The 12,030-nt window shown below is 53.0% G+C and overlaps 1 protein-coding gene across 1 annotated transcript; it reads right to left on the bottom strand.

Moving 5' to 3' along the window:
- Positions 1 to 2,140: 2,140 nt before the first annotated feature.
- On the bottom strand, positions 2,141 to 11,609 carry CDCA4 (cell division cycle associated 4). Its single transcript, XM_008706091.2, has 2 exons — positions 11,498 to 11,609; positions 2,141 to 4,868 (listed from the first exon to the last, which is right to left on the bottom strand). Exons 1-2 carry the CDS (start codon positions 11,498 to 11,500, stop codon positions 4,134 to 4,136), a joined length of 738 nt encoding a protein of 245 aa, XP_008704313.1. The 5' UTR covers positions 11,501 to 11,609; the 3' UTR covers positions 2,141 to 4,133.
- Between the last annotated feature and the right edge of the window lie 421 nt (positions 11,610 to 12,030).

Genomic DNA, 12,030 nt, shown 5'->3' with positions numbered 1-12,030 from the left:
CCCTAGGTCTTCCGCCATCTGATAGGTGGGGCCACCGTGGAGCAGCGCCTCCTTGGGCCCAGTGTCTGGACAGCAGCTGCGGCCTTCCTCAGACTCCGGTCAGCTGGTACCAACGTGCCAGCAGGTGCTGGGAGGGCACGGCCGTTTAGACGGCAGCCTCCGAGTAGGCGCAGTGCTCCAGGGTTAACACGGCCAGCGCAGCTACAGGCCACACGGCTCCGACGGCCGACAGCCCAGGGCCCCCACCGTCAGTGAGCTTGCTCCTGTGGGGGCGGCCCGCGGCCCTCCCCAGCGCGCCGGCCCTGCAGTTTATACACATGTGGGGGCTTTTTCCCCAAACGACTACAAAACTACAAGGACAAAATTAGCCACCAAAAGAGAACAGAATGAGAAAAGAAACCGTTTCCAAGAATTTAAAAAGGCAATAGCAAGAAATGTCACAAACTCCAGGAAAGCAGCAGTCTGACCAACCACCGCCTTACGCATGTCCATGCTTTTCTGGAGTTTTTGCTGCACTTCTTAATAAGCTTGCCCTGTGACAACACTTTCCTCCTCTCACTGCTACCCAGAAAGCTCCGTGTACATTTACGACTGCTGGTTCAGAAGGCTTTTCCAACGTAAGGCCCATCCGTGGCCACGCTGTGTGACCTTGGGGGCTGTCAGTCAGGGCCGGGCCCCGCTGGAATTTTTCACAGGCTGGCTGTCAGCTCCATGCCTCAAACCTGCTTCCCCTCCGTCCACAGGCTCCCAGTGCAGCAGCATGGTGCCCTGCCTGCCCTTCGAGCCACAAGCCAAGGCAGCAGGGGCAGCGGGCGGCAGGCATACCCGAAGTTCCTCCTGACTAAGGAGGGCTGGCAGAAGCTCAGCCGCGCTCGGTAGCAGCTGGAGACATGGAGCCGAGACCTGCTGCCTTCAAACCCTGCTTCCCTTGCCCAGAGCCCAGAACCACAGAGCTCCCCTACCCCACCAGAGAGGCAGCAGGAGAGGCGGGGTGAAGACAGCGGTCTTAGCGTGCTGTGGCCGACCAGGAGCTGGGACAGACCGAGTCCTGCACTTGCAGGTTAGATCCGTCCCCAGCAACTGCCCACCTGCCTCTGACCTCTCTGGAGGCCCTCAGATGTTTCCAGGGGCATCCGCGTTCAGGTGCCCACCAGCCAGCCCGGATGGGATGACAGAGGGCCTGCAGAGTTGGCCCTGCCCAGGGCAGCCAGGTGGGCTGGCTCCTGAAACTGGCGGGGACCAAGTGGGCGTGTGGCGTCCCACGGGGGGGAGCCCCTGGAATGGAAGCGGGCCGCTGGGAGGCAGCCAGAAAAGCAAAGGGGGGTTAGGAAGGGCCGCCAGCAGGAGCAGGGAGGAGTTCAGGGTTCAGCTGTGTCAGTGAGGTGGGGACACCCCAGGCGGAGGCCCCGCTCGGCTGTCGGTCCTGAGCGCACCGGTTCTCCCAACTGCTCTTCTCTGACATCTGGCAGGTGCTCGCTGCAGCTACTGAGTCCGAAAATGTAATTCTTAAATCATACAGAGACAAGGTGCTTGTTGACCTTGAAAACAAAACTGCCCGTTACTTCACCAGCAGAGGATAGTTTCTGGGAAAGACCGAGAATATCAACCCAGGACAAGCTAGCTAAGGAAAACCACAGACACACAGGTCCTGAGAACAACGCCCAGGAGGCGCTTTTATGGGGGGGAGGGAGGAGGGGCCTGATGTAAACTGAAAGTCTATTGGAGCAAACTGGGAGTTCCAAGTATAGAGGCTTCTCATTGGCTGGGCTGTGACAGTCTCTCATTGGCTGGGTTGGGACTGTCTCCCTTTGGCTGGGCCATGATAGTCTCTCATTGGCTAGGCTAGACCATCTGTCATTGGCGGGGCCATGACAATCTTTCATTGGTTAGGCTGGGCCATCTGTCATTGGCTGCACCATGACAGTCTCTCATTGGCTGAGCTGGGACTCTCTCCCATTGGCTGGGCTGTTGCCAGGGGAGGAGGAAACCTTCCTTCCTCCTGCTGGGATGGTAACACAGTATCCATGAGCAAGGGCTGGGTCTTCTCGTTGTGTCTGCAGTGGTCAGTGCGTGGTGGGAGTGCTGCCCCTTGCCGGCCTCCTGATGCCATTCTAAACAAGGTGTCCTTTTACCAATTTTCACAGTTTCAGGCTTACTGTTTATTAAAACACAGAGACATTATTTTCCGCGAGGAGAAAGCGCGCTTAGAATCTGAAGGAAGCAGCCGGTGGAAGTCTCAGCCTGCTGCTGGCTCCTCCAAGGGCACTGTCCCTCCCTCCAGCCCCAAAACTGGGGCAGTGAGCGGGTGCTGAACGACGAAGCCTGTGTGCTCGGCAAAACGCCGATTTAACACATGCAAGTGAAATAGGTAATCCAGTTGAACTGACCTAGGAAAAAAGATCCACTCAAGGATTACAGTGTAGCTGACAATGAACACATTTCCATTTTGTTTGCTGGGTGATTTTTTAATAAAGCAACAGGTACATGGCTGATATTAAAGAAAGAGCTTATGCAGGAAAGGAAACAGCTTTGGCTAAGGGCTGGGTAAAGAAGAAAAAGCAGGACAAGCAGGAGCTGGGCAGAGGTGGGGCAGAGAGTGCAGGCTTACTTGTAAACCAGTGAGAAAAATCAAAGGTGTGGGTGTTCCCAGTGTCCAGGGCAGGGTCACGGGGAGCACGCAGGGTACCCCAAAGCTCACTTAAGCGGCACTGCTCCACCAACCCCGTCAACCACCCTCGGGGTTGAGAAGTCATACAGGACAAATGTCCAGATTTAATAGACTTAACCTCACAGTTACGTCCCAGAGCAAGCATGGGCACTCTCCAGTCCAGCACCCTTTCCACACACACCTGGCACATGGCGGCCTCTGAGCACACCAGCCCAGCAAATGTGGGTCCAGCAGCCAGGCTAGTGTTGACCTTTTTACCAGTAAAATGGGTTTATTCAGGAATAACAGAATTGCAACCTGCTACGGCAGAACCATAGGCAAGTCCAACAAACAAATGAGAGGAACATTATTTATGGAGAAAGGAGGAAGCTGGAGAGAAGTGGGTGGGAGTCCTGGGTGATGAGGGCTCCTCTGGGGCTGAGGTGCTGCCCCCCGCAGTTTGTGGTGGGAGATGCAATGCGCATCTCTTCCTATGGGGCCTGTACTTAACTCTTTCCTGCTGAGGATTCTTCCGCTGGGTCTGTGATTGACAATCCTTGATGTCCAGTGGGACGGAGCGAGAGCCCCCCTTCAGGCCTCCCCACTCCATTTTGGTGAGGTTTCTCTTGATTAATGTCCATCCCAGTCGGGGGCCCTCTACAGTGGCCAGGCACGCTGGAGGGCAGCATCTTCCAACAAGAGGCCCGTCGTGCTGGGAAAACCACACAAGAGGGGCCCCGAGAGACAGATCCTCCGAAGGCACCGCCTGAGACACCTGGGGTGCCCGTGATCTTCAGGGGCCCTGACCTTCGCCTCCAACATATACATATAAATAGGCATAAATAAAACCTCCCGAAATCCCCACGTAATAAGGCGACAGGGCTGGCACAGCAGATCTGGTAATGACACTCAAGAAGAAAAGGTGGGGCTGTGCAAGGTGCTCTAATCGTCACAGAGGACAGGAGACGGTTCACACAAATGTCAGGTGAAAATTCACGATCTAGGTACACTACATGGAGTGAAGCTTCATGTAAAAAAGTCCTTATTTAAACCTTAAAGAAGAAATACACCCACTGCAACTGTTAGGTTATAAGTTTCTAATGTAGCAGCAGAAAATGTTTATAGAAAAAATATACTTTTAAGAAAATAGCTGAAAAAATCTAAAAAGATCAAAGTATAAAAAGTTTAAAAATATATCTTAAGACAAAATATTGCCCAAAACATACAAAACTTAATTTAAAAAAATTCAGCTATCTAAAGTTACACCAGGCTGGATACAGAGCTGGCGACTCGAGCCCTCCACAGAGCTGCAGCAGGACCGAGGGGACGAGCGCCCAAGGCCAGTGGGATGTCAGACTGGCTCAGACGACCAGCCCAAACCAGGCGCTGAGCCCGCAGATGCAGGGCAGTGAGCATCACAGGCCAAGCACTCTGGATGCCTTATGAATCCATCCGCGAGGTGTCCCATCAGGGCACAGCTGCCCTCTCAAGTCTCCACCAGGATTTCCACCGCGTGGTCCAGCTCGCCCAGATCTGACCTGCAGCTGGAACTGGGAGGTGGGGCGGCCGCGGAGGCGAAGGCCTGGAGCCCGCTGGCGTGGGCCGACGGGGTGCTGCCCACCATCCCTGTCAGCACCGCGTCCAGGTCGTAGTAGGAGCTGTCCACGTCTGCAAACAGCTCTTCCACAGAACCAGAGGTTTTATTCTCCAGCGTTTCAAATATCTGATCTAGGGACTTCTGAAAGCCGCCTCTGTTTTCTCGAGAGCTGTCCACTTCCCAGAGGCTGCTCTGCGGGCTCCTCAGGGCCTGTGCAGAGGGGACCACGGCAAGTCCTGGAACCAGGTCTGCCGTGTGGCCATCTCCCACATCAGGGGCAGGGCGCTCCCCCTCCTGCTCCCGCACCGAGCGACACAGGATGTCAGTGGAGACGAGGCGGTCCAGTGGCGCCCGCCCTGCCGCCTGGGGTGCTACCACCCGCCAGGTCCCATCCTGGCTCATCTCCTCCTGGATCTGCCGGACTGTGTTGGCTATGAGGACCGAGCGGCAGAGATTGGGCTCCACCAGCATATGGCACAGCTGGAGCTTGACCAGGGACATGTCCAAGAGCGATTGGCGCTGCAGGCTGTAGGAAGGCGTGGCCCGGGCGCCTGCCAGCCCTCCTTCCATGTCCTCCCCATCCTCGGGGCTTTTTCTCTTTAAGCCTCGTGCAAACATCGTGCCCTGTGGAAAGCAAGGAGGATGCCGTTTAGCACATCCCAGAGTCCCCAGCAGACCCTGCCCCAAGACCCAGTCTGCAACTGTCAAAGATGGGCTTGGGAGTGGGGGACAGCTGCAGTAACGCCACTGCTGTGGTCCCACAGCCCACGGGGCCCCTGCTTCTGGGAGGGCTCTGACACACCACAGAGCTCTAAACCAGCCACAACACCCTCCGCCCCCAGCCCCTGGACTCCATCAGAAAAGATAAATGGACTACAAATACGGGAAATACACTTGTAAAGAGCAAGGCTGAAACTCTACATCCAGATTCTGGGCATTGGTGCCCACAAGGGAGGAGAGTGTGGGGGAAGCGGGACTGCCTGCTGCCACCCGCCTGTGCCCAAGCTGACAACCCTAGGTCTCAGCCACGGGCTGCCACTGTCCCCTCAGGGCTTTCACAGCAAGAACGCTACAAGGGCTGCCACAGCCCTGCCGAAATGTGTCCCTTGGGTCCAGAGGACCCAAGCCTTCACAGCCCAGGGTCCTGGCAACACCCTGGGCTGGGGAGGGTGGGGCAAGGAACAACATTTGGGCTGATTCCCTAGACAACCCTGTCCCCCCTCCTCCAGGGTAGAGCTGGGACTCCGCCTCACCGGGTACAGGTGGGGCCAGCTGCTACCGCAAGCTGGAGGACCAGACACCTTGGGGTAGGTTAGGGGGTACCTAGAGGCTCTGGGGTGGCACCGGTCTCATGCCACATAGCAGGCTCCCCACATCTCTGCTCTCAGAAGCCAGAATGTGAGCAGACTGCTCTTTTGAACTGACTGTAGGTTGAGAGATCTCTGGAGAACGGAAGAGCAGAGGGGGAAGGGTCTGGGCCCCGGCCTGGTACCTGCACCACCTGGCCAGGCACCAGGAGGGCTCCGGAGCCAGCTCTCAGGGCATACTGCAAGCAGCGTGGGACGACTACCCTTTCCAGAACAAAGGTAAGCCATGATGCATCCAGTTCTCTCTTCTCAAGTTCGTAAAGTAGCTAAACATCTTTATTTTAAGTAACTTTTTTTTAAAGATTTTATTTATTTATTTGACAGAGAGAGTGAGAGCGCACAAGCAGGGGGAACGACAGGGGGAGAGGGAGAATCAGACTCCCCACTGAGCAGGGAGGCTGATGAGGGGCTTGATCCCAGGACCCTGGGATCATGACCCGAGCTGAAGGCAGATGCTTCACCGACTGAGCCACCCAGGCGCCCCTTATTTCAAGTGATTAATTTGAGTTATTCATAAAGAGGGTTTGTCTTTTGGGGCACCTGGGCAGCTCAGTCGTTAAGCGTCTGCCTTCGGCTCAGGCGCGATCCCAGCGTTCTGGGATCGATCCCCACATCAGGCTCCTCCACTGGGAGCCTGCTACTTCCTCTCCAACTCCCCCTGCTGTGTTCCCTCTCTCGATGGCTGTCTCTCTCTCTGTCAAATAAATAAATAAAATCTTTAAAAAAATAAAAAAGAGGGTTTGTCTTTTAAATTTGCAAATTTTTGGATTTCCTTTTTTTTTTTTTTTAGAAAAATCAATCCAGGGGGTGCCTGGGTGGCACAGCGGTTAAGCGTCTGCCTTCAGCTCGGGGCGTGATCCCGGCGTTGTGGGATCGAGCCCCACATCAGGCTCCTCCATAATGAGCCTGCTTCTTCCTCTCCCACTCCCCCTGCTTGTGTTCCCTCTCTCGCTGGCTGTCTCTATCTCTGTCAAATAAATAAATAAATAAATCTTAAAAAAAAAAAAAATCAATCCAGTGGCTCTGTGACTGCTGCTGGCCTATTACTTTGGTGTGCCTAGGGGCTCCCAGAGAACCAGGATGGGGTGGGAGTGGCGCCTGTGCTGTCTGTGCTCAGGCCCCCAAAATTCGCACCCCTGCCAGCAGCTCCTCTGAGGACTCACTCCTGCCAGCCACATGCTTAAATAGACAGAAAAATGACCCCTGTCCCCAGGGTTTCCTTTGGATGTCACTGATCTCACCCCTATACATTTAACATTTTAAGAAGTTTTTAAAATTTAGTGACTTTGGGGGCATTTATCCCAAAGAAATGAAAGCCAACCTTCATGGAAAAACCTGCACAAGAATGTTCATAGCAGCTCTACCCATCATGACCCAGTGGAAACATAGCCCAGCACCAGGCAGTGTGTGACCCACTCAAGGCACCAGCTGCACACTGCCACTCAGCAGGAGGGCAGCGTGCCCTAGAGACCCCACCTGGACGGGTCTTAGGGGAATTACACTGAGGGAGAAAGCCAATCTCAAATTGTTGCACATGGACACTACATATGTGGAATATTCTACCACGACCTAGACAGGAGGTGGGTGTAGTGGGTCCATGAAGCTATACATGTGCTCTGCACAGAACCACGTGTGTGCACACAGGATCTCACTCAGCTCTGTAGTCACACAGAAGACACATGCGTCTATGCATCTTATTTAAATGCCGACACTGGGGAGGCAGGTGTACCTCCACGTCATTTCTTCACGGTGGCCTGTGCATCTGTTAATTATTTCAAACTAAAAAGTTTAAAATGTTAAGTAACTGTAGTTTATTCCCCTCCCAGACTACTTTCCCCAGAACAGCAAACAGGTCTGACTTACCCACTCTGAAGCCTGAAACCACCAACCACTTCTACCAGAACATCTGCCACACACTTATCAGTTATTTTAAAATAAATGAATGAAAGGGTTTACCACCAAACACATGAAAAAAATTTTACTCACTACTGGTAGCAAAATGATTCAAGTTTTTGTTGTGGCTGCAAATTCAACTTTCACAGCTTTTTTTCTGTCAATACTTGTGTAAAAAGCACTTGCTTAAGATTGATAAGTATATTGAGAATTAATATGAGATTATGTCAAACTACAAGATACCCTGTGTTGGGGAAAAAAATTAAGTCTCCAGGGTTCCTCTGTGGCAAGTCACTTTACTTTGTCTTTTAGTATCTTCTTTCAACCAAATCTAAAAGTCCAACCATAGGGGCGCCTGGGTGGCACAGCGGTTGAGCGCCTGCCTTCGGCTCAGGGCGTGATCCTGGCGTTATGGGATCGAGCCCCACATCAGGCTCCTCTGCTATGAGCCTGCTTCTTCCTCTCCCACTCCCCCTACTTGTGTTCCCTCTCTCGCTGGCTGTCTCTATCTCTGTCAAATAAATAAATAAAATCTTTAAAAAAACAAAATAATAAAAGTCCAACCATATGACAACCGACTTAATTTAGGGCCCAACCAAACTCACTCAGATAACATAACGAAGCCCAAGTTATCAACAGAATGACTCGGAGCCACCCTTTCCGCGAGTCCCGCACAGCGAGGTCGGTTAGCAACACCAGAGCTGCTGGGAGCAGCGAGAGACCCACAGCTCGCACAGATCAAGATGCCACACCAAGCACCCAACTCCTTGGGGCCCCACCTCCCTTTCCTCGAAGGGTCCTCAGAAAGCCCAAGACATGAGTGGACGGACCAGTGGGAGCCTCTCGCACCAAGGCTGAATTCAGTGCCCAGCCATAGCTGGTACGGGCAACACCAGCCCTAGACAGCACTAGGAACACATCACATCAGGAAAAGCCCGGGGAGGGCCCTTGTTAATATGTGCTTTGAAAGACTGAATATACACAGGATACCGGCTAGAGCCATCCAGGACGCCAACCCCTTACCTGCAGCAACCAGCTATGAAAATTACTAAAGGGCAAACCTCACTAAATGGAGAAGCTATAAGGGGGGGCCAGTACCACTCACTGTCAATTACAGGCCCACCAGGAAATATGCTCACTGCATCTCCCACAGGGAACGGACACCTGCAACTCAGCCAGTGGGAGACCCTCACCCCCAACTCCTACTTTTCTCCAAGGGCTTCGTGTCCTCCCATCTCCCTCCTTACTCTCCTTTGATGGATTTGCCTATGGTTTTGCCGTAGCTTGCACGTCCTGTTAACCTTAAAAATAAAACTGCCAGTTATTTCACCAGCAAAAGATGAGTGTACCTGGGAATAACAGAACTACAAACAAGTACAAGCAAGCCACCGCAAAACCGTGCTTCAAGTCCCCAGAACAAAGCAGAGGAGGCGTTTTTATGGGGGGAGAGGTAGGGCTGATGTAAACGGAAAGTCTATTGGAGTAAACTGGGAGCTCTAAGTATAGACGTTTCTCACTGGCTAGGCCGTACCCGTCTCCCATTGGCTGGGTTAGGACTCTTACTGTCTGAGCTGGGACTCTCTCCCATTGGCTGAGCCGTGACTGTCTCTCATTGGCTGAGCTGGGACAGCCTTCCCTTAGCTGGGCCATGATAGTCTCTCATGGGCTGGGTGGGACTCTCTCCCATTGGCTGAGCCGTGACTGTCTCTCATTGGCTGGGCTGTTGCCAGGGGAGGAGGAAACCTTCCTTCCTCTTGCTGGGATGGTAACACAGTATCCATGAGCAAGGGGTGTGTCTTCCTGTTGGGTCTGCAGTGGTCAGTGCGTGGCGGGAGCGCTGCCCCTTGCCGGCCTCCTGATGCCATTCTAAACGAGATGTCCTTTTACCAATTTTTCACACCTGCTATGCCCAAATAAACCCATTTTTGCTAGTAAAATAACTGACTTTCATTTTTAAGGTTAACACCAGGAAGTCAGACTTCTATCTCCATCACAGCCCAGGAAGCTGATAGCATCTGTAACAGCCACCCCCAAGGGCCAGCCCTTCATCAATAACTGACGGCTTCCCTAATATATGTCCCCACTTCCTAGAAAAATCCAAACGTGCTGCTCACGAAACCACAAGGGCTGCTCGCCTCCCCAGCCCGCAATCCCCATCACCGGCCCTGGAAGACGGTTCCAGTGGGCAGTGCTGCCACTTCCCGGTCTGTCCCCAAGTATCCGTCTCCAAGCCAGGAGGTGACCCACTCCTGGCTGCAGCTGTTCCAATAAACAGCCTTTGCTCTTCTCCCTCAGGTGCCTTCATTCGTTTCCGCAGCTTACCATACAATATTGGGAAGAGCATCAGAAAGTACAAGACAAAAGATCGCCGTGGCCGACCCCTCAGAGAACCAGGTACAACGCAGGTTCTGCCTAGCATCTCCCTAAGCAGCTCTCCTCTGTGCACGAGAGTTCACTGCGAGCTCTGCTTTTCGTATCACATTTTCCATGACACGCAAACGCTGAACGTCCCTTCGGACAGCCTCGAGGTGACCCTCAGGTATAAACACATTATAAGGAGCTGAGCCTTATTCTCTGCATTTACAGCGCTCGCAGTCTCCCCAGTGACAGTGATGCTGGGGTCCGACTCTGGGGGCGGTCCGACTCTGGGGGCGGACACTGGCAGTACGTGACTCCGCAGCGTTTCTACTAGGGCAAGGCAGGAGCATCCGTGAGGCACGTGACACACACCATCACGCTGCTTTCTAGGAAGGCGCCATCAAGTCACCTTCCACCAGGTTTTGCTGGATGGATTTTTTTCACATTTGCTGGTCAGTTCCCCTCCCCTTTAGCCATTAGCCCAGCTCCATCCTCCAGGCCCCTGCCATTAACCTGTTTCACCACCCCGGGTTGTAAACATTATTTTCAGATTCAAAATAAGCAAGCGGAATGGGTAACTGTGGTGTGTCTGGCAATGGAACACTACCCAGCAACACAATCCACACTGATCTATGCAACAACGTGGACAAACCTCAGATACTATGCCTAATCACAAAGCAGGAACAAAGAAATAGGTACCATATGATTCCATTTCTATGAACTTCTATAAGAGGTAAAGCTAACCTAAGTTGTAAAATAGCAGAATGGTTGCCAGCAGAGGAGCAGGCACGGTCGATGGAGACTCACCCCATCTAGACAGGAGCACGGTATTGGTGAGATTCACCGAACTGCACCACTAGTAACTGCTCATTGCATTGCAAGAAATAAATGATACCCAGGGGCACCTGGGTGGCACAGCGGTTAAGTGTCTGCCTTCGGCTCAGGGCGTGATCCCGGCGTTATGGGATCGAGCCCCACATCAGGCTCCTCCGCTATGAGCCTGCTTCTTCCTCTCCCACTCCCCCTACTTGTGTTCCCTCTCTCGCTGGCTGTCTCTATCTCTGTCAAATAAATAAATAAATAAATAAAATCTTAAAAAAAAAAAAGAAAGAAATGATACCCTGATTATAAAGAAAAATACATAAGTTGATGGGGGGAGGCTACCACATTAACTTAAGTCTAAACCATTTTAGGTACTGTCTCCCATGCATCGCTAAGTGCTTGGATCTCATTCGGCGTGCCAGGACAAGTATGTGTTCAAAGTCACTCTAATTATTCCCTTCAAATGTTCTGAACCCTGAGCACCTGTTAATTTTTGTTGCACTCAGTACAAGAAAATGCTGGCAGACCTAGGACTTGAGAAGGAGTAGCTCAAGGGCAGCACACCCAATCCCACGAGCCAAGGTGCTGTCACCAGAGCCGAGTCGGGGTGATGCGTCAGGCTGAAGTGGCCGGTGGGGATGGCCCTCCTCAGACATTTGTGTTTGGGACAAACACAGCAAACAGTACGGCTCTGAAGGCAGCGGAGGTGGGCACACAGACCCCAAGCACAGCTCCTTGAGCAGCCCATGATGGTGGTCTGGGGCACTTGACCCCACACTTCCCAGGCTGTCCTAACTGCAGAGCCTGACTCACCATTCAGTTCTGAACAAAAAAGCATTAGGGATCACACACTTCCATCCACTCCACAGACAGCCAGAAGGTCTTGCTGAGTCCCATCAACTCCTCAAGGTTAACAGTGTTTTGCTCAAAACCCTGCAATGTCAGTGGACAAGCAGGCCATTAGTGTTTAGCCCTTGGTCCGAGCACAGCAGCCTCCAGACCAAGGGCTGACCAAACAGAGAAAACTGGAGAAGACAGAAAGACTGAGGGTCCCAGGTGGTAGGTGGAGCCAGGGAGGGGCACTGTGCCCGTCCCATCAGGGTGCCCCCAAGACAAAGGGGATTCCAGCCAGGCGGACTCCCCACGGTTCATGGCGAGTGGCCTCTCCCTCTCCTGCAGCTGCTTGCACATCCTGTGGCCAGCAATCCCTAGACTCCAAGCAGGAGAGCTTGGAGAACAGGAGACAGACTCAGCTCTGACCTGACCTGTCACCACGACCTTCAGCCACCACCAAGCACACTCGTGATCACTCAGGTTTTTCAGGCAAATCAACATGAACTCTCAGT

This window comes from Ursus maritimus, unplaced genomic scaffold, assembly GCF_017311325.1.
Source record: "Ursus maritimus isolate PB19 unplaced genomic scaffold, ASM1731132v1 scaffold_25, whole genome shotgun sequence".
Classification (NCBI taxonomy): domain Eukaryota; kingdom Metazoa; phylum Chordata; class Mammalia; order Carnivora; family Ursidae; genus Ursus; species Ursus maritimus.
Note: the sequence above shows the minus strand (reverse complement) of the source record. Positions and strands in the feature narration are given on the sequence as shown.